This window comes from Heterodontus francisci, chromosome 24, assembly GCF_036365525.1.
Source record: "Heterodontus francisci isolate sHetFra1 chromosome 24, sHetFra1.hap1, whole genome shotgun sequence".
Classification (NCBI taxonomy): Eukaryota; Metazoa; Chordata; class Chondrichthyes; order Heterodontiformes; family Heterodontidae; genus Heterodontus; species Heterodontus francisci.
The window spans coordinates 61,774,845-61,793,384 of record NC_090394.1 but is presented as its reverse complement, the minus strand read 5'-3'; the positions used below and the strand labels follow the sequence as shown (position 1 = coordinate 61,793,384).

The 18,540-nt window shown below is 41.6% G+C and overlaps 1 protein-coding gene across 1 annotated transcript in view; it reads left to right on the top strand.

Moving 5' to 3' along the window:
• clec16a (C-type lectin domain containing 16A) overlaps positions 1-18,540 on the top strand; it is a 302,517-nt gene that overhangs the window by 206,663 nt on the left and 77,314 nt on the right. The window contains exons 20-21 of the mRNA XM_068056378.1: positions 15,204-15,355; positions 17,305-17,509. Of these exons, the coding sequence (XP_067912479.1) occupies positions 15,204-15,355; positions 17,305-17,509 (357 nt within the window). The remainder of the gene's footprint in view (positions 1-15,203; positions 15,356-17,304; positions 17,510-18,540) is intronic.

Sequence of the window (18,540 nt, the reverse complement as noted above, 5' to 3'; positions counted from 1 at the left end):
TCAGCCTTACAATGGGCATGTTACTTTGCTAAAATCCCTCATAAGAGGACCCGGTTTAATCAGTTGATGAAATAAACCTGGTTCACAACACTAGTCTAAATCATCAAGGTGCTAAACCAGGGCACAGTTGGAGGTGTTGTGTATCGGCCCTTCCACCACACTGAAAGCAGATATAATTCAAATGGCTGATGAGAAAACTCTAGGATTTGGGATGGCAACTGCTGGAAGTTGTTAGCTGGATGCCAGCTACACGAACATATGTTTGTAAATATAGAACTGGATTCTGGCCCATATGTTGGTTACAGAAAGACATAGTTATTATTAAAGCCCCACACTTCCAACTGATGAAACTGCCATGCAACAGAATATGGTGTGCATCCCTGCAGCGATAAGGATAGCACCAGAGTACTCTGTTGAGTTGTGACGCTTACTAAGTAATTTATGAAGAACTCCTGATATCTTCTGTTCACCGAGAGAGCCTTAAAGTTGATGCTTAGTGTCAAAACGTTGATTTATGAGTAAAGACCACAGAAATTGGGGCTGTTCATCCTTGAGAGGAATAACTTAAATATACACAATATTAAATGGCTTGGATAAGTTCACCCTGGAGCATCACTTCAAGATATACAAGAATACTAGAGTTATAGAGTCATAAAATAATTTATGGCACAGAAGGCAGTCATTCGGCCCATTGAATCCATGTTGGCTCTCCACGGAACAATTCAGTCAGTCCAACTTCCCTGCTTGAAGTCTGTAGCCCTGTAAGTTTATTTCCTTCAAGTGACCATCAAATTTCCTTTTGAGATCATTGATTGCCTCTACCCCCACCAGCCTTGTGGGTAGCGAGTTTCAGGTCATTACCACTCACTGCGTAAAAGTAGAAAGTTCTTCCTCACACTCCCCCTGCATCTCTTGCCCAAAGCCTTCAATCTGTGTCCCCTAGTCCTTGTTCCAACAGTTAATGGGAAGTTTTTCCTTATCTAACTTATCTATGCTTGTCATAATCTTGTACACCTCTAATAAATCTCCCCTCAATCTCCTTTGCTATAAGGAAAGCAACCCCAGCATTTCCAACCGATCCTTGTAACTAAAATACCCCATCTCTGGAACCATTCTGGTAAATCTCTGGACCTTCACATCCTTCCTGAAGTGTGGTGATAAGAACTGGACGCAATACTGCAGTTGGGGCTTAACCAGGGCTGTCGATGTCATATACATGGACTTCAGTAAGGCGTTTGATAAGGTTCCCCATGGCAGGCTGATGGAGAAAGTGAAGGCGCTTGGGGTCCAAGGTGTACTAGCTAGATGGATAAAGAACTGGCTGGGCAACAGGAGACAGAGAGTAGCAGTAGAAGGGAGTTTCTCAAAATGGAGACGTGTGACCAGTGGTGTTCCACAGGGATCCGTGCTGGGACCACTGTTGTTTGTGATATACATTAATGATTTGGAGGAAAGTATAGGTGGACTGATTAGCAAATTTGCAGACGACACTAAGATTGGTGGAGTAGCAGATAGTGAAGGGGACTGTCAGAGAATACAGCAGAATATAGATAGATTGGAGAGTTGGGCAGAGAAATGGCAGATGGAGTTCAATCAGGGCAAATGCGAGGTGATGCATTTTGGAAGATCCAATTCAAGAGTGAACTATACAGTAAATGGAAAAGTCCTGGGGAAAATTGATGTCCAGAGAGATTTGGGTGTTCAGGTCCACTGTTCCCTGAAGGTGGCAACGCAGGTAAATAGAGTGGTCAAGAAGGCATACGGCATGCTTTCCTTCATCGGACGGGGCATTGAGTACAAGAGTTGGCAGGTCATGTTACAGTTGTATAGGACTTTGGTTCGGCCACATTTGGAATACTGCGTACAGTTCTGGTCGCCACATTATCAAAAGGATGTGGATGCTTTGGAGAGGGTGCAGAGGAGGTTCACCAGGATATTGCCTGGTATGGAGGGCGCTAGCTATGAAGAGAGGTTGAGCAGATTAGGATTATTTTCATTAGAAAGACGGAGGTTGAGGGGGGACCTGATTGAGGTGTACAAAATCATGAGAGGTATAGACAGGGTGGATAGCAAGAGGCTTTTTCCCAGAGTGGGGGTTTCAATTACTAGAGGACACGAGTTCAAAGTGAAAGGGGAAAAGTTTAGGGGGGATATGCGTGGAAAGTTCTTTACGCAGAGGGTGGTGGGCACCTGGAACGCATTGCCAGCGGAGGTGGTAGATGCGGGCACGATGGAGTCTTTTAAGATGTATCTAGACAGATACATGAATGGGCAGGAAGAAAAGAGATACAGAAGCTTAGAAAATAGGCGACATGTTTAGAGAGAGGATCTGGATCGGCGCAGGCTTGGAGGGCCGAAGGGCCTGTTCCTGTGCTGTAATTATCTTTGTTCTTTGTTCTTTGTTCTTTATACAGGTTCAGCATAATTTCCCTACTTCGTACACAATGCCTCTATTTATGAAGCCCAAGATCCCGTATGCTTTGCTAACCACTCTCTCAACATGTCCTGTTTCCTTCAAAGATCGATGTGCATGCGCCCCCAAGTCCCTCTGTTCCTGCACACACTTTAGAACTGTGCTATTAAGTATATATTGCCTCTCCCTTTTTCTGCTGCCAAAATGCATCATGTCACACTTGTCAGTATTAAATTCCATCTGCCACCTGTCTGCTGATTCTGCTAGTCTGTATGTCCTGTTGCTGGCAGTTAACATCATCCTCACTGTTTGCCCCACCTCCAGGTTTGATGTCATTGGCAAATTTTGAAATTCTACTGTATTCCAAAATCCATGGCATTTATATATAGCAAAAATAAGCAGTGGTCCTAGTACTGAACCTTGGGGAACAACACTGACTACCAACCTCCAGTCAGAAAAACAACCATTTACCACGACTCACTGTTTTCTGTTCATAAGCTATTTTTTTTATCCAGTTGGACACTGTCCCTTCTATAAAAGCAAAATACTGCGGATGCTGGAAATCTGAAACAAAAACAAGAAATGCTGGAATCACTCAGCAGGTCTGGCAGCATCTGTGGAAAGAGAAGCAGCGTTAACGTTTCGGGTCAGTGACGAAGAAGGGTCACTGACCCGAAACGTTAACTCTGCTTCTCTTTCCACAGATGCTGCCAGACCTGCTGAGTGATTCCAGCATTTCTTGTTTTTGTTTCACTGTCCCTTCTATTCCTTGAGACTCAATTTTGTTAACCAACCTTTTATGTGGTACATTATCAAATGCTTTCTTAAAATCCATATAGACAACATCCACTGCATTCCCTTCATCAACCTTCTCTGTTACTTCATCAAAAATTTCAGTTACATTAGTCCAGCATGATCTGCCTTTTACAAATCCGTGCTGGCTATCCTTAATTAACTCCAACTTCTCCAAGTATCTGATTTTTTTTTTCCTGATTATTGTTTCTAAAACCTTACCCACCACTGATAAACTAACTGGCCTATAGTTGCTAGGGCTATCCTTACACCCTTTCTTGAATAAAAGTGTCACATTTGCCACTCTTCAATCCTCTGGCACCTCACCACCAGGGAAGATTGGAAGATTATGGCAACCTGTTCTGTTTTTTTTTCCAAAATATACTTTATTCATAAAAATCTGTAAAAATTACATTGCCAAACAGTTTCCAAAACAGCACCAAAAAATACAAACATTGCAAGGGAGATCAGTTTCCTTCAATACTGTCATGAGTTTCTTCCCAACCCTTCCGTTTCACCATTGTCATGTCAATTACAGTTTTACATTTACCGCAATTGAGAATATTAACGATACAACCTGTTCTGTTATCTCCACCCCGACTTCCCTTAGCAGCCTAGGATGCAAGTCTTCTAGACCAGTTGACTTATCTACCTTAAGCAAAGTCACACTTTTTAGTACCTCCGCCCTTTCAATTTTTATTCGATCCATTGCCTCTACTCTCTGCTTCTACCGATATTTTGTCGGATTCCTCTTCCTTAGTAAACAATGATGCAAAGTACTCATTAAGTATTCTAGCCTTGCCCTATGCCTTTAGCATATATTACCCTCTTTGACCCTAATAGGCTCCACTCCAGCTCTTAATACGCGCTTAGTATTTTCATGCCAGTAAAAGATTTTTGGGTTCCCTTTTATGTTGACTGTCGTTGTATTTTCACGTTCTCTTTGCCAGTCTTACTTTCCTCTTTACCTCCCGCTCAAATTATTTTTGTATAGGGCCTAGTTCTCAATTCAAGAATTAACCTGGCATGCATCATACAGCCTCTCTTTTTGGTTCATCATAATCTCTATCTCCCTCATCATCCAGGGATCCCTGTTTTGGTTCCCCTACCGTTTGCCCTTGTTGGAATTTATCCAGTGTGTATCTGAAACATCACTTCCTTAAAGGTAATCCATTGTTCTGATGCAATGGAACAGGATTCTTCTTCCTCTTTGGCCTCCTTGTCTCAAGAGACAATGGGTAAGCGCCTAGAGGTGGTCAGTGGTTTGTGAAGCAGCGCCTGGAGTGGCTATCAAGGCCAATCCTCGAGTTACAGACTCTTTCACAGGCGCTGCATATAAAATTGGTTGTGGGGCTGTTACACAGTTGTCTCTCTCCTTGCACTTCTGTCTTTTTTCCTGCCAACTGCTAAGTCTCTTCGATTCGCTAGTCTATAGCCCCGCCCATATGGCTGTCCGCCAGCTCTGGCGATCACTGGCAACTGAGTCCCACGACTTGTGATCAATGTCACAGGACTTCATGTCGCGTTTGCAGACTTCTTTAAAGCAGAGGCATGGACGGCCGGTGGGTCTGATGCCAGTGCCGAGCTCTGTGCACAATGCGTCCTTGGGGATCCTGCCATCTTCCATGCGGCTCACATGGCCAAGACATCTCAAACGCCGCTGGCTCAGTAGGGTGTATATGCTAGGGATGTTGGCCGCCTCGAGCACTTCTGCATTGGAGATACGGTCCTGCCATCTGATGCCAAGGATTTTCCGGCGGCAGCGAAGATGGAATGAGTCGAGACATTGTTCTTGGCTGACACACGTTGTCCAGGTCTCGCTGCCGTAGAGCAAGGTGCTGAGGACACAGGCTTGATACACTCGGACTTTTGTGTTCCGTGCCAGTGCGCCATTTTCCCACACCCTGTTAGCCAATCTGGACATAGCAGTGGAAGCCTTTCCCATGTGCTTGTCGATTTCTGCATCGAGAGACAGGTTGCTCGTGATATTTGAGCCTAGGTAGGTAAACTCTTGAACTACTTCCAGAGCGTGGTGGCCGATATTGATGGATGAAGCATTTCTGACGTCCTTTCCCCTGATCGTTTTCTTGAGTCTGATGGTTAGGCCAAATTCGTTGCAGGCAGCTGCAAACCTGTCGATGAGACTCTGCAGACACTCTTCTGTGTGGGATGTTAATGCAGCATCATCAGCAAAGAGGAGCTCCCTGATGAGGACTTTCCGTAATTTGGTCTTCGCTCTAAGACGGGCAAGGTTGAACAACCTGCCATCTGATCTTATGCGGAGGAAAATTCCTTCTTAAGACTTGAACGCATGAGAGAGCAGCAGTGAGAAGAAAATCCCAAACTGTGTAGATGCGAGAACACAGCCCTGTTTCACGCCACTCAGGATAGGAAAGGGGTCTGATGAGGCACAGCTATGCTGAATTGTACCTTTCATATTGTCATGGATTGAGGTGATGATACTTGGCTTTGGTGGACATCCGATCTTTGCTAGTAGTCTGAAGAGACCACGTCTGCTGACGAGGTCAAAGGCTTTGGTGAGATCTATGAAAGCAACATAGAGGGGCATCTGTTGTTCACAGCATTTCTCCTGTAGCTGGCGAAGGGAGAACAGCATGTCAATGATGTGTATCTCTGCTCGAAAGCCGCACTGTGCCTCAGGGTAGACACGCTCAGCCAGCTTCTGGAGTCTGTTTAAAACGACTCGAGCGAAGACTTTCCCCACTATGCTGAGCAGGGAGATTCCACGGTAGTTGTTGCAATCACCGCGGTCACCTTTGTTTTTATAGAAGGTGATGATATTGGAATCGCGCATGTCCTGTGGTACTGCCCCCTCATCCCAGCACAGGCAAAGCAGTTCATGGAGTGCTGCGAGTATAGCAGGCTTGGCACTCTTGATTATTTCAGGGGTAATGCCGTCCTTCCCAGGGGCTTTTCCGTTGGCTAGAGAATCAATGACATCACTGAGTTCTGATTTTGTTGGCTGTATGACCAGCTCATCCATGACTGGCAGAGACAAGGCTGCATTGAGGGCGGTATCAGTGACAACATTTTCCCTGGAGTACAGTTCTAGGTAGTGCTCCACCCAGCAGTCCATTTGCTTGCGTTGGTCAGGGATAGTTTCCCCTGATTTAGATTTGAGGGGGGTGATCATCTTGATGGTTGGCCCAAAAGGCTTGGGGGGCCGAAGGGCCTGTTCCTGTGCTGTAATTTTCTTTGTTCTTTGTTCTTGCCATTAGCACCCAAGGCAGGAAGGCCATGAGTCATGGTCGGCCCCAACCTTGGCGTTCAAGTCCCCCAGCAGGAACAAATGTTCGGCATTGGGAATGCTACTAATGATATTATGGAGTTCCTCGTAGAACTGGTCTTTAACTTCAAGTGGGGAGCAGAGTGTTGGAGCATAGATGCTGAGTGGGTGTACTGGACCAGAGGCGGTGAGCAGTCGGATGGATGGTATGCGTTCCGAGCCATTTGAAGGTGGCTCTAGAATGCTGAGCAAAGAGTTTCTGATGGCGAAGCCTACTCCAAGCTGCCTTGGAACAGGATTCTAGAACAGGATATATATATACATAAACTAGTGAAAGGTAAGTTTAGGACAGATTTCAGAAAGAATTATTTTGCCTAAAGAGTGACCAACATTTGGAATGGTTTCCCACCTAGGTTAATTGAGTGCAAAATATTTGATTTATTGGATCCATTCAAAAGGCAGTTAGATGGTACAATAACCTAGATAGAGTGCATAGGAAAGACCTATTTCCTTCAGGGAGGTCAATAATCTGGTCTAGATCTAAAGTAATTGGTAGAAGGATTAAAGGCAATTTGAGGAGAAATTGTTTCACCCAGATGGTCTTACACTCACTGCTTGAAAGGGTAACAGAGGCAGAAACCTTTCACGCATTTAAAATGTAGACTTGAAGTGCTGTGACCTACAATACTATGGACCAAGAGCTGAAAAGTGGGATTAGGCTGGATTGCTCATTTCTGACTGGCACAGACACAGTAGGCTGAATGACACCTACTGTGCTATAAATTTTTATGACTGAGTTTGAATATTTTGTGTTATGGATGGCTGAGCCAAGATGGGCCTTCCTCATCTGTATATGTCCTGTCATAATGATTTGTTGACCGATCAACCAACATGTAGTGCACTTCTTTGTTATCTGTAGAGTTGAGTTCTTGGATCCTTAAGGCTTTGCTGGAATTTTTAAATAGACTTTTGACAGCATCTTCATTGCTCCATTGTAAATTTTTGCTGACTGATTAATAGATCACAGCCTGCTCATCCCCCAATCATCACAACCAAAGTCTTCCTACCCTTCTCACCCCCAAGCCTTCTGAGATCAATAGTAAGTGGAACCATCTTGATATCAGTGTAGCTTCCTTTTAATAGTGAATCATGAATTTGGTATTTTTTTCCCGTTTGAACTATAAAAATAAATCTTCAGTTCCTTTAACTTGGGCGATTACTGCATCATATCAAATAATGAATCAGTAGATCAGGATATTTCCTGGTCTTTGCTGAGTGAGATGATCTCAACCAAAGCACCATTGGTAGTTACTGTAACTGTAGGGAGAGGAAGAATGGCTTTCCATTATTGATCATTGTCCGGTGACCACCTTGCAAGTGATTTCAGAGTAATTAAGTTTGGTTATAAAACTACTATGATGGGTGGCATGCTGCTTGTGTATTTACCAATGAACACTTCGAGGAAATGATCATATAATTTAACTACTTTAATTCATTCACCATGAATGTTTGCACTGTTTGGGAATCTTAATTCCTCTTTGATAACCCACTTTACTGATGGAATTTCCTACTATTTTGTTGGCATCTCCATCTTAATTTCTAATTCACTTTTTGCCCTATGATTTTTTTTTTAAACATCTTTCTCTTTTATTCCAATAGTTTCCTTCACCATTCTCCATGTTGAGTTTGTTTAACTTCATATCTTTTGAATACTTTTAAAGTCACATATGTTTACTCTGTGCTTATTTGTCCTTGCCATATCTTTAACCTGCACACTTAGTATGTTCCTGCTCCATTTGATATCAGCCAAGATTTTCTAGAGTACTCTGCCACCCCACGCTCACATGCACACACTCCACCTCAAGCCATCATTGAATTGTTTAAGCTTTTCTGTCATTCCTTTAAAGTTGATCCTTTTTAAGTTGTAAAGCTGGGTAATGCTTTGTGTTATTAGTTTATACCAGATCATGCCAACTATTTTCATGTCATGGTAATGATATCCCTCTGAAGTTGTCTTGTGCAGTTTTGGTCTCCATATTTAAGGAAGGATATACCTGCATTGGAGGTAGTACTGTGAAGTTCAGTAGATTGGTACCTGATATGAGAGGGTTGTCCTATGATGAGATACTGAGTAAATTGGGCCTATATTCTCTGGAGTTTAGAAGAATGAGAGGTGATCTCACTGAAACTATAAGATTCTGAAGGGGCTTGACAGGGTAGATGCTGAGGGGTTGTTTCCGCTGGCTTGGGAATCTAAAACCCAGGGGCACAGTCTCAGAATAAGGGGCCGATCATATAGGACTGAGATGAGGAGAAATTTCTTCGCTCAAAGGGTTGTGAATCTTTGGAATTATTTTCCCCGGAGGGTAGTGGATGCTCCATCAATGAATATATTTAAGGCTGGGCTAGACAGATGTTTGGTCTATCAGGGAATCGAGAGATATGGGGAGCGGGCGGGAAAGTGGAGTTGAAGCCCAAGATCAACCATGATCTTGTTGAATGGTGGGGCAGGCTCGATGGGCCATGTGGTCTACTGCTGCTCCCATTTCTAATGTTGTAATCTCTCCTTTGGTTAAAATATATTGTTGAGCAAGCCCTTGTATTGAAGTAAAGAATCACTACCTGAGCAAAATAACACTGAGAAAGGGTAACAGTAAGAAAATGTTAATTTCTAGTGGTGTGCGTTTTTATCATCCCATTTGGTGATGCAGAGGACTGTACGTAATTAAGTAACGTTATATAGGGCACACTTATTAGGTAATACTCTGCATGACTCCATAACTGAGACTAAAAATATGGCACTATGTAATTTATCAGAATTGTCAACCAATAAGCACTGATTTAACGCGAATGAATACAGATACATGGCAATAGAAATTACTTTTTCAATTTCTGCACTCTTCAGCGAACTACCCATCTCTTTGTTTGAAGGACTTGGAGAGAAAAAAAGCAGAAGTTAAAACCGAAGCAAGCTTTCCACTGAAAATAGAGAAATTCTCAAATTCATTGCACTTAATTATTTGCAAAAGGCTGGATAGCCATTGCATTAAAATTGCAACATTGACCAGTGGGAAAGCCACAGAAAAGTTGCAGTGCAAATCAGTGCTCTTCATTTTTAGAATTTCCATTATTTCCATCACTACACGAATGATAATAATTGAGAGCATTTCCAGTTAGTACTATTGAGATTCTATTATTAGCTTTTTCTGTTTTACATCAGCCCACTCTTTGTGGGTAGATGGCAAACACTACTGGTGCATGAATGTGTAGAAATTCTACTCGAGTTGGAACAAACTCTCAAAGCTTTGACAGTGCAGTGAAGCTTCCATTGTGGATGTACCTTAATTCCTCTCTGCCAGGACAAGTGACTGATGAGGTTTCAAAGCTGTTTGATTTATTTCTGGAAAAATAAAAGCCCGAAACTAGAGTTACAAAGCTGTTGCCCTATTACCTCTGAAGCTACCTGTTATTTCTCTACCTTCAATGGAGAAACCACATACTGTATATCAAACCTGATTTCAATAATGATTCTATGCAGGATTCCAACAACAACATTAACTTGTCTATACATAGTGCCTTCAATGTAGTAAAATATCCCAAGGCACTTCACAGGGGTGTTAACATACGAAATTTGACACAGAACCACAAAGAGATATTGGGGCAGATGGCCAAAAGCTTGGACAAAGAGGTAGGTCTTAAGGAATGTCTTAAAGGAGGAAAGAGAAGCTGAGAGGTTTAGGGAAGGAATTCCAGAGCTTAGGGCCTAGACAGCTGAAGGCACAGTCACCAATGATGGAGCAACTAAAATTGGGAATGTTTGAGGCTAGAATTAGCAGAGTACAAATATCTTGTAGGATTGTGAGGCTGGAGGAGATTATAGAGATAGGGAGGGGTGAGGTCATGGAGGGATTTGAGAAGAAGGATGAAGATTTTAAAATCAAGTCTTTGCTTAACTGGGAGCTAGTGTAGGTCAGTGAGCTGCACTGAATTAACAGGGTTTGGTGCAAGTTAGGACATGGGCAGCAGAGTTTTGGAAGACTAAGTTTACAGAAGGTAGGGAACATGGGAGGCTGTATACTACACACCACTCGTTTGATATCTAGAGTATTAGGATGACTTTTGAAATATAGTAAAATGATTATATAACATAGCTTTAGAAATTTGTCAGAGGTTAAGATGGTCCACTGAATGACTTGTACCTGTTGCAAGTACAGTAGCTGTACTTGCATGTGGAAAATGATGTTGAAATAACAGCTCCAGATTTTTTTAAATCTTTAAAAAGTGATAGAATTACAGCAACAATGATTCCATTACTGTGATGTACAAATAATATGCAATTTTAAGAACCTCCCAAGTGCGTTGGCACTCCCGCAACCCTGAAAAGCCACCATTTTACAGGTGGGTAGCTGAGCTGAGCAACTTGGTTCCTGCCCACCTGTAACCTGACCCATTTATTAAGCAGTGAAAAATATGGTGCAGCAGCAAACTTAGTTGTATCTTGCTGGAAGCACAAAAATAAATGTAATATTTCTGAAAAAAGGCCTGGAACATTGACACATCTGTTCTTTCCATATATGCTGACTGACCTACTCTGTTTCCAACATTGTCCATTTTTTTATTCGGTGTACCTTGGGATTCAGTTACTGAGATATAAAGTTTGAAACAACCCTATCATATGAAGAACCAAGGCCCATTAAATTAATGTTTTTGAAAAAATGTTGAGCTCATTTAAAATGCTTTATAGGTTTTGATTTGTGAAAACTTTGTGTGTGCATCATCCGTGTTTAACTCTAATACAACATAATGCATTTTCATTTTATTCCCCAATGCTGTAGTAGCCAAAATACTGGCAGTGCTTAGCTATGGTCCATAGTGTAAATATTATGATGGCCCAGATTTTGCAGTACTAACAATGTGGATGCTGCCAGCATTCACCATCATGACTCCTCTGAAACTGACAGAAATTTCATTAGTCCGAAATTACGCAGTTAAAAGCAGAAATTCAGAAGCTGCTGTCAGTGATTCTACACTTCCCATAGAGTGCACTGTTGAAGTTCACACATCTTGCAATCAAGAACTCAGTGAACTAACGAGAACATGCTCTTTTACACATTTGGTCTCACTGTAAAAACACTTGAAAAAGTTGCACCTGAAAGACTCATTTTATATTTGTGGAATGTCAGATTTCTGCATTATGGCAAAAAAATTCTGTTTGAAAATTTTTTTTTAAAGTTTTATATTTCAGCTTCTACCTTAACCCCATGTGTATGCCCCAATTGTTCAGTTCGCGCTCAAGATTTTAATTATAAGTGAAAGAGAGAATACTTCAATGTGATTGACTGCTTATCCTGCTTGATGATATCACTGTTGCTGGATGCCTGGAGAGCCCCTTGGCTTGGCTCCTGGTTCAAACTGACACCAGGAAAGGGAAACCCACACTACAGATTGCTAGATCTTTGTGGGCAGCTTCCTTTGAGGGAAGCACCGAATGTTGTTGCTTCGCCACTGACCATGAATTCTAAGCCATGTCTTTTTTTTTTAACCAACTGTACGTAAGCACTTCCAGCACTTTGACTCATGTGCCCTACGGGAGTATGTCTGGTAGAGGGCTAGAAGTTAGTGATAGTTTTCTCAAAAACAGTATGCCATTTCGGTTAGTACAATTCAATCAACTTGTCTAAGGCTGTCATTGTACCGCAGGTCATTCTCAGTCTATATTCAGCAGGCGGTATGCTGCTACCTAACAATAAAGTAGCTCTTCTGAAATTTGGGTGCAAAGCAGACTGGAGCTATACTGCATCTGATGTTTTAGGGTTTACATTGGACCACTAAGAAAAGGGTAGCTTTTCTCTCCCTTGTTCAAATGGGGTCAGACACATACACGCGTGTCACATCCGTATTGACTGCTCAAGTTGCCAAAGATCACTGCCATGTAGATCCATGAGATAAACCTATTCCTGGTCTGCTCTCCTCCTTTGCCCTTCCAAATTATACAAGCAGGTGTTGAGTGCATACTTGCTCTTCTTCCTGAGTTATAAGTCCTTAAGTTGTAAATACCTTTTTTTTAAATGACGGATGTTGTAGTGAGCCAAACTAAAAAGGCCAGATGCCAAACCACACCCATTTAAGAGTTGTGTTCCAGGAACATGTCTAAACTTTTAATAAAAGGACATTTTAGTTTCCCCTTCTTGCTTAACTATGAATCATCAGAGCCTTCAGTAAATCCACTCTAATCCCAAGATAATTTAGCTGATCTCAGTTAAAAATAAAATCTGCTCTTAAGAACTCACTCATGGTATGAGACATTGAATGAGAGTGATAAACCAAGTACATATTTATTATCGGAATTCAACGTCTGTTAACTCAGACCAATATTAATTTTTCAGGAGCCATTGATGTGTATGTTTTGAGTGTTCTTGTAAGTTAGCACAAAACTATTGTGTAGTCGTGTTTCATTCATTAATATTCCTTTTTGACATTAACAGCACTAATGATTAATGTGCTATATATAGCATAACTGGCAAAGTATATGCTGGCAAGGCTTACTATCGTAATTATTTTTAGCATTGAATAAAAGAAAGACTTGCACCTTTCACAACCTCGGGTCGTCCCAAAGGCTTTCGTAGCCAATTAAGTACTTTTGAAGTATAATGTAAGAAACGTGGCAGCTAACTTCTGCACAGAAAGGTCACACAAACAGCAATGTGAGAATGGACAGATACTCTGTTTTTAATAATGTTGATTGAGGGATAAAGACTGACCAAAGACTGGATAAAACACCCCTGCTCCTCTTTGAAGTAGTGGCATGGATCTTTTATGCCCACCTGAAAGGGCAGACAAGGTCTTGGTTTAACCGGTCACCCAAAAGACGGCACTTTTGACACTCCTACAGCATTGCACTGGAGTATCAGATTAAATTTTGTGCACTAGTCTCGAGTGTGACTTGAATCTTCTGACTCAAGTGAGAGTGCTACCACTGAGTGATGGCTGACACCATGCCTTCTCATGGTTTGGAAATATGCTGCAGCCCAGTACATTGTTCGTTAGAATTATTAATGGGCAACTTAGTTGACTAGGGAATAAAATGAAATTCAAAATTCACCATCTCCAAATCACTCCACGACCTAGTTCCTCTTCATCCTGCATCAGTCCTGGAACGTTGCTCACATCCTCCATTCTTTCAGTTCAGGTTTCCTTACCTTCCTGCACTCTAGCAGCAATGGCAGTGCTTTCAGACATTTTCCCCAAACTGTTCCGCCTTGCTTTATCCCCCCCACAAAGAGGGAAGATGAGGAGAGATACGCATGGAGAGATTCGGGAACTGTGGCTTCGGCATATTCCTCTAAGACCCTTTGTGTTCCTGCTCAGATCTAATTTTGAACTGAAACTGACTGGGATATTTTTCACTGTTATGGTGCATAATAAATGTTGGTGTCAGTCACGATAGTATTTGTTATTGTCAACGATGACCTGAAATCCTTTTAATTCATTGTTGCCTAATTAGAAAAAACTTTTCTAATATGATCAGGCTTTGAAGGTATGCTGTCATTAAATGAAGTATTTGCTTTCTTTGGCCTCCTTATCTCGAGAGACAATGGGTAAGCGCTTGGAGGTTGTCAGTGGTGTGTGGAGCAGCGCCTGGAGTGGCTATAAAGGCCAATTCTGGAATGACCGGCTCTTCCACAGGTGCTGCAGAAAAATTTGTTTGTCGGGGCTGTTACACAGTTGGCTCTCCCCTTGCGCTTCTGTCTTTTTTTCCTGCCAACTGCTAAGTCTCTTCGACTCGCCGCACTTTAGCCCCGCCTTTATGGCTGCCCGCCAGCTATTTTTATTTAAAAGTATTTGCTATTGCCTGCTAAATTATTATAGGTTAATAGAGACAAGAAAATCTTCTTTATTCTTTCCCCTCTTTGTGAAAATAGTAAAGGATAGTGCCTGAGAAGACCCAGGAAGACCATGCAAGTTCAAAGATCAGCAGATTAACTAAATATTGATTGTAAGGGTTGTCCTAGTCGCACAGGGGCTAAACGTGCGAGTGAGCTATGGACATCACGGAGATCTTTGATCTGGGATGAATTAGTTGACAGCAAAATAGGTAATTATGTTGGTGCCGACTTGGCTTCAGTGTCCTTGAGTCAAGCAGGCAAAATTTCAGTCAAGATTCCCACTCCTAATCATCAACTAGTGATCTCTGCTGAGAAGTGTGCTTGTGTGTGGGCTGTGGGCGAGCATGTGAATTTGTCTGATTGAACAGACTGTAAACATTGACATTGGGCTCAGACTTTGAAGCAGCAAGATGCCAGGTGGCTCCTAATATTTGTTGAACTGTATGCTTTGTGATGTGGAGGATCAAGAAGAGTTAGATAATTTCACATTTTCTTCATGACCAATTTTAACCCCAGACTCCTAGACTGGGAACTGAGTATCTTTTATTCTAACTCAAGAGTATGTCATGATAACAGTAAAAGCTGCAAGTCCAAATGCACAGTATTCTTGCAGTGGACTTTTTCTGACATAGTTCAGGGTAACCTCACAAATTACTTCCAATCTTTGTCTCGTTTTTTTAAAAACTGAACTGAAGAGCAAACACCATTATTTGTATTATAGTATCGCTAGTTGGATGCATCAAAAGTTCATATTTTTGGTTTATTTTAATTGATTATCTTATTGTTTTGTTTTGAAACCGACTTCATTTCTGCTCACTACTGTATAAACCGATCAACTAAGTTTTTGTTAATTTTATTCTTTCAGACAACAGTGACTTAATTGCTTGCACTGTAGTTACAAAAGACGGGAATCAGATGCATCGATTCCTGGCTGTAGACATTTACCAGATGAGCCTGGTTGAACCCGAGAGCAAACGACTTGGCTGGGGAGTGGTCAAATTTGCAGGTCTGCTTCAGGTAAGAAGCTAAATGGTGCCAGTTATATCTCCTTTCTGCTTCCTTGATTACATTTAAATTTGTTCAATTCAGAACTAATGTGTATCGTTGCAAGCTATTTGGATCTTTGCTGCTGCAATAATATAGCATGATCCTGCTTGCAACTGATTATCCAGTCTTTTATAATGGGACAAAATATATTTAGAAAACTAGAACATTAACTTCCCTTAATAAGGTGTTAAACTGATCTTTTAGCAGAATTTGCTGTATTGTGCAAGGACAACAAATCTGATTAAATTTCTGGCATTCTTGGGTGTTTTCACTTCACCCACCCAAAAATGCACACTTCTGAATCTAGATTTGGGCGTTTGTATGATACTTGCATATTCAGAGTGAAATTTCTTCCATGGGGGTTGGGAATCACTTTTTGTTTAAGCACCAAAACAATTGGCAGTTACAGATATGGTACAAACATCTTCTGGTATTCACTGTAGGTCTTGGTGCTGCATGGGACTTTTATCTGTCTTTTTCACATTTGTAATTTTGAGCAAGACACAACCTGATCTTCCCCCACAATAACAGTAGAGAGGAAAGACTGACATGGGTGATTCTGTTCTTTACTAGTTCCTCTTAAATTAGCTTTACTGAGTTATACTGGTCATGAAGTCCATAGCCCTATCATTCATCTTTCCACTTGACAGAGAAACTTTTCCATTTAGACTTACTTTGTTAATTTTACATAATCTGGCTCAAACAATATGCTCTGCAGTAAGTAGGAACTCCATAGAAATACTGGATCAACTACATTGTGATTTGCTATTGGACAACCTGAAAAAACTAATACAGATTTGGAGAGATATTTTAGGTCCAGTTCAGGCTTCTGCGGCGAGTAACTCACCTCCTGACTCCCCAAAGCCTGTCCACCATCTACAAGGCACAAGTCAGGAGTGTGATGAAATACTCTCCACTTGCCTGGATGGGTGCAGTTCCAACAACACTCAAAAAGCTCGACACCATCCAAGACAAAGCAGCCCGCTTGATTCGCACCCCATCTGCAAACATTCACTCCGTCCACCACTGACACACAGTGGCAGCAGTGTGTACCATCTACAAGATGCACTGCAGCAATGCACCAAGGCTCCTTAGACAGCACCTCCCAAACCCACGACCTCGACCAACTGGAAGGACATGGGCAGCAAATGGATGGGAACACCACCATCTGCAAGTTCCCCTCCAAGTCACACACCATCCTGACTTGGAACTATATTGTCGTTCCTGCACTGTCGCTGGGTCAAAATCCTGGAACTCCCTTCCGAACAGCACAATAGGTGTACCTACCTCACGTGGACTGCGGCAGTTCAAAAAGGCAGCTCACCACCACTTTCTCAAGGGCAATTAGGGATGGACAATAAATGCTTGCCTAGCCAGTGACACCCACATCCCATTAATGAATTTTAAAAAAACAATATCTGGTTAAGAAAGATAAAGCGACACACAGTATAGTCCATGTTCAGTTTTTTAGTTTAGAGATACAGCACTGAAACAGGCCCTTCGGCCCACCGAGTCTGTGCCGACCATCAACCACCCACTTATACTAATCCTACACTAATCCCATATCCCTACCACATCCCCACCTGTCCCTATATTTCCCTGCAACCTACCTATACTAGGGGCAATTTATAATGGCCAATTAACCTATCAACCTGCAAGTCTTTGGCATGTGGGAGGAAACCGGAGCACCCGGAGGAAACCCACGCAAACACAGGGAGAACTTGCAAACTCCACACAGGCAGTACCCAGAATTGAACCTGGGTCGCTGGAGCTGTGAGGCTGCAGTGCTAACCACTGCGCCACTGTGCCTGTTACTGTTACTGTATGATACTCAAAAAGGAAAGCTTTTTAAGTTGTGATTGAAATATGACTTAACTCAATGTGTAATTTCAGTTATTATAACTTTTTATTTTAAACAGGACATGCAGGTGATGGGGGTGGAAGATGACAGTAGAGCTTTAAACATCATCATCCATAAGCCTGCGTCCAACCCTCATGCCAGGCCCTTCCCTATTCTCCAGGCCACATTCATCTTTGCTGATCACATCCGCTGCATCATTGCAAAGCAGCGATTAGCAAAGGGCCGTATTCAAGCACGACGTATGAAGATGCAAAGAATAGCAGGTTATTATCAGTTTCTTAACATACTGAAGTAGGTCAGTTAGCCAGTGGTACCAGTTGACCTGCTGGGATTAATTAGAACTAGTAAACGTTCCAATTTTGCCATGAAGTGCTGAATTAATCTTTTTCATGCCCCGTTATATTCTATGAATTTTGCCTAGGTTTTGGTTTACTGTATTGAACTTGTTAATTATCTTTTTTCCAATATTAAATTTACTATCCAAAAATCTTCGACTACTCACTTCACAGTTTAATACAGTGCCTTTAATAAAACTAAATATTTGTTGCACAGAAGTTGGTGCTGCTAGAAAGTATCAGCAGCTTAAATAAAAAGTAAAGAAAGACGGAAGTTGTATTTATATAGCATTGTTCATGACCTGAGGACATCTCAAGTACTTTATGTTCAGCCATTTATATACTAGCCTTTCTTGGCATTAATTGGGTATTATATGTTTAGCAGGAAGACTTTATTAACTTGCCTTTAAGGTCCGACAAAGGTTATATCAGATCATATTGTGGTAGGGAATTTTGATATCCTACAGATTACGCAATAGCAACAGCTACTTTCCAGAATGACCATTTGCGTCAGTGGATAAAAAGTGTTCAGCGTTTCTGATAGGTTGCATTGTTTTCAAACAGTGGAATGAAAAATATGCAGGAAGCACAGAACCATTAACTCTAGAAAACACTTTACAACACAGCATGTAGCTGTGCCTAGTTAGTAATGTGTGTTCCTAGAATTAGATGGATCTGTTTTGGCACCCAGGGTGGACCTATATTCTAACAAAACACATTGCACCAGGGCACATTTAGCTTACATTTTTTTTATTTTTTTTATTTCCAAAATATACTTATTCATAAAAATCTGTAAAAAAAAAAAAAAAATACATTACCAGTTTCAGTTTGCTTCATTACAATCATGAGTTGCCTCACAACCCTTCCATTTTACCTTTGTCATGCCAATTAGATTTTTACATTTTTACATTTTACAGCAAATGAAAATTTTCCCGATACAGTTCGAGGGGTTTCCCATG